The sequence below is a fragment of the Lactuca saligna genome, chromosome 3 (assembly GCF_052625555.1).
Source record: "Lactuca saligna cultivar CGN05327 chromosome 3, ASM5262555v1, whole genome shotgun sequence".
NCBI classification, from domain to species: domain Eukaryota; kingdom Viridiplantae; phylum Streptophyta; class Magnoliopsida; order Asterales; family Asteraceae; genus Lactuca; species Lactuca saligna.
The window spans coordinates 74,452,377-74,457,004 of NC_136419.1; the positions used below are offsets into that span (position 1 = coordinate 74,452,377).

General features: G+C 34.1%; 1 protein-coding gene across 1 annotated transcript; it reads right to left on the minus strand.

Annotated features, from left to right (window-relative positions):
- Nucleotides 1-1,718: 1,718 nt before the first annotated feature.
- Nucleotides 1,719-2,847, minus strand: LOC145036881 (uncharacterized). Its single transcript, XM_078985412.1, has one exon. It carries the CDS (start codon nt 2,760-2,762, stop codon nt 1,932-1,934), a length of 831 nt encoding a protein of 276 aa, XP_078841538.1. The 5' UTR covers nt 2,763-2,847; the 3' UTR covers nt 1,719-1,931.
- Nucleotides 2,848-4,628: the final 1,781 nt, after the last annotated feature.

Sequence of the window (4,628 nt, forward strand, 5' to 3'; positions counted from 1 at the left end):
AATACAATCTAAGAGCGTGTTTAGGTTGAATTAGTAAAGCTAGGTCTAATCAAAGAGCGTGTTTTGGTTAGATAATTTGGCAAGCGAGAGTTATTAGAGCGTGTTAATATCTTTCAGTACCAACATAGAATAGCAATCTAGAATTACATCAAGTCATAATCAAGTTGAACAACAACATTGAGAACTAGAACTAGAACCATTCAATCAATTTGTTTACAAATCTATTTCATTTTGTGCATGCTTTTAAAGTAGATTGTTATTTAGTTATTTACTTTTGCAAACAAACCCCCCTTTGTGACCAAAGTACCTTGTGCAAAAAGGTATAGACTTTTGTCTCGTGTCTCTGTGGTTCGACCCTGCTTGCCTTGTACTACTTTTTAGTACATTAAAGCAGTGTATTTGGAGTCTATTGTACCCCTATTATTTGTTGGGTCTGACACGCCTAACAACAAGACCGAGGAGATGGGAGAAGATTGTAGTGATTGAAACAATTTTTGTTAAAGATTTTGTTTTTAATATTTTATTATTATTTTGGTATGTAGTATATCATGATTTTGAACTATGAAGGTTTGTATGTTTATTTAGTAGATCATGATTTTGAATTATGAAGGTTTGTATGTTTATTTAGTGTTTGACATTATATATATATATATATATATATATATATATATATATATATATATATATATATATATATATATTTGTTTTCAAAAACATAATTTGATATATATAATAAAATCTGTGAAAAATATAAAAAAAATAGATTATACCGACGACAAGTCGTCGCTATAACTTAAAGGGAAACGACAGTTACCCACTTTTCTCGACGATTTGTCATCAGAATAGGCACATGTGCCGACAGCTTGTCGTCGGCATAGATTGCTTTTATACAGTCCTGTAAAAATATATAATGAATTTTTTTCTTTCGAAAATCATTCCGACGACCGTTTGTCGATTGTCGATGACTTGTCCATAAGAGGCCTATCCCGATGACATCTATCTCGACATTTTTTTCTTCAGGCCTATCCCGATGACATCTATCTCGACATTTTTTTCTTCTATCGACAAGATTTATACCGATGAGTTTTGTAGACAGACATATATAAGCTTTTCAGATGACATGTAGTCGTAGGAGTAGAATAAGTCATTGGCACGGGGTCTAGTGGGGATGGAATAATTTCTAGTTTTTAATAAAATATTTATATGACAAGTTTAATGCATCAGTTAAACAAGTATCGGATAAACAAGCACAACTCTTTCATCACAATCTCCTAACTACTAATCACCGCCACCCGATCCAAACAAATTTCTAGAAAACTTAGCTGACGTGTAATAGTGATTATGTTGTTCGAATATGTTTCAAAATTGTAACACATATTTAATATTTAACATTATGACTTTGAATGTTCTGAATTGACTTTATCAGATTGTTGCCATTTTATTTGAATATGTTCGTATTTCATTTAAAAGTTTTTCGAATGTTCGATTAGTTGAGAATACAAATCTATACATGTTGATAAAATTCAGCCAAAAAATTGAACAAGTTCCTATAATATGCAAAGGACATGTCGCTATGTATTTAATAAGAACTTTTACAGAAAATAAGTTAAGTACATCTCCTGAAGAGGTTCAGACTTCCAGTAGGAACTGAGGTATAACGACAAAACGTACATCCTCTGGGAAAGGTACTTATAACTGGAAGACAGGAAGCTAAGTAATTAACAATAAGCAAAGTATTTTCCATAAACACAATATAAATAAACCAAATTACATGCGAGATTCAGATAACACACAATACAACGCTCAATCCCGCCTCTTCTTGCTACCCATCAACAACATACATGACAAACGACAGTAATACCGGATTATTATTCTCTGTCATCTTATTATTCTGTATATATATACCCATCATCACATAGATCTCATACGATCTAATGATGTCCAGGAAGCTTCTCTTTGATCTTCTCCATCACCCCTTTCTTTTCATGGGTTTCGCCTCCTTCCCCATAACCACCACCACCAACGCCGCCTGCTGTTGTGGTGGAAACCCTTTGATGCTCGTCGGTGCTATGTACACCAGGAAGCTTTTCCTTAATCTTTTCCATCACCCCTTTCTTCTCATGACCTTCTTCTCTGTGTCGATCGTAGCCTGTCCCAGTACCGGTGCCGGTGACCGTGTCGGCGAAAGGGGTGGCACTAGGTTGCTTGTGACCGGCGACTCCAAGTCCCTCGTAGCCTGCCCCAGTTCCCGTGCCAATGCCGCCGCCTGCAAAAGGGGTGGCGCTAGGTTGGTTTTGATAGGATTCAGTAGCTCCACCGGTTCCATAATGACCTCCAGTTCCCCCAGTCCTATGGCCTACGTCAGTTCCTATGCCATGATGACCGGTGGTGCCATGACCACCAGTACCGCTGGTTTTGTAATCAGTTCCCATACCCAAACCCTGATGGCCGGTGGTACCATAGTCACTTCCTAAACCACCGGTAGCATGACCTATATTGGTACCCAGCCCCTGGTGGCCGGTGGCACCATAACCGCCGCTAGTTTTGTAATCGGTTCCTGTACCTCCGGTGGTGTGACCTAGACCCTGTCCGGTGGTGTGACCTACACCCTGATGACCAGTGATTCCATAATCACCCATGGTTCCTTCGGTGGTGGAGTGAATTGGGTTTCCGTACTCGTCAGTTTTCCGAATAGGGTTGCCATACTCATCGGTGTGGCGACCTTCTCTTCCGTATTTCTGATCTCCTCCGTATTGTGCCATTTTTTCACTCGATGATATTTAGAAGAAACTTGAAAACGTTGAATTGAACACTTGGTTTGTGATTTTCTTGTGCTTTTTGGGTGAGATTTGGGGGGCTTTATATAGAAGAAAGTGAGATGATGAAAAGATGGTATACGTGGTGAAATGAAGATGCATGGCATGTGAGAGAACCACACGTGGTAAGTGATGACTAAACCACTTTAAAAGCTGTTCAATCAAAAGATGGACACGTCTCAAATAAGTCGGCTTTGATGCTTTTTAATAAGTTCTGAAAACAAGAAATTAGGTCTATCCGTATATGTGCTAAACCTGTAATCTGTTGTGGATAAGTCATAAGAGTCAATTTGTGAAGTCAGTGTCGGCATGATTTTGTTCATCTGCGATTTGCCATTTCATGTGGCCACGTCTTTGTTGTTTACAACGTGAGCTTGTTTAATCCAAATCAATGGAAATTCATATCTGAATAACCTTAACGAAAATTGATAAAGTAAGTTATTTGAGTTTAATTTTGAAAAAAGAAGAAGATAAAATTAAAATGTGATTGTGAGTCTTAGTTGCTTTGTTTTTGTTTTTTTGTTTTTATTTGTTTTTGTTTTTGTTTGTTTTTGTTTTTCTTTAAAGAAACTCTTTTTTTTTCATTTTTGTAGCCTTTCTGTTTTTCATATTCGATTAAATTAATAGTGATTGTAGTTTTACCTTTTATTATGGTTAATTTGCAATGAAACATAACTAAAAGTCGTAGTTTTGATTACTAAAATGAGCCTATTTAAATCTTATTTATTTATTTATTTTAACTGGCATTTTAATTTTGAATGTTTTCTAATGTATTTATATTTCATATTTATTTATGCAGATTTTAAAAAACAAACATCTTTTTCTCATAGATTGCAAACGTCTTAATAGTTCTTTTTCTATTAATATGCCCCGTAGGTTGCGACGTTTTACATCTTTAAAAAACCACATATATTTTTTTTTGGAACCGGTAAATATATATTATATAAAACATCAACCCTAGCAAGGTGCTACGTGTGGTTAATTAAGGCTTTAAAAGATATTAACAAGAGTCAAACATGTCTTATTAAAATATCCTATTTGATCAACTTTAAATTATTATATTATATTTATTATTTTAATTTTCAAAATATTACATTCATCTGAACTTTTTTTTAAATATTTATATTATAGAATGATTATAATTAAAAAAAAATAGATTGAGCATATTACCCCTAAATATTGAAATATAACATCCATAAAATTCATAAAAATTTAAATCTTTTTCAAGCATCCAAAAACCATTACTTATTATAAAATGTTTTCAAAATAGTTTCATATCATACTATCTAAGAAATTAAAATCATAAAATGTGAGGAGAGACAATAAATATAATAATAAATGAACATCATTTTCATTAATTAGCTTCCTTCTAATTTCAAAATTTCAAAATTAAAGTTTAGTTAGTTTCCTTTGTTTATTTATCTAAATAATTTGTTTAATTTGTTTAAAAAAAAAAACAAACAATTTAATTTTAATAATTTAATATTTTTTTTTCTTATAAATTAAAACTTCTCAAATGTTTAGAATTTCATATATATATATATTTTTTTAAAATGAACCTACGTAATACATGAGTCTTACACCTAGTATCATAATAAACAATATGCATATATAGTCTCAGTATGACTGGACCGCCCTCATCGGGACTTCAGATAGTATCTGGTCCACTCTCAGAACCTTTAGCATGTCTGGTCCACCCTACCAGGCCTTCATCCTGTCTGGACCGTTCTCCGGGCCTTCGACTTGATTGATACGCCCCATTGGGCCTTCAGTCTATCTGGGCCGCCATGGGTATGTTGGCCTAGAGCACAA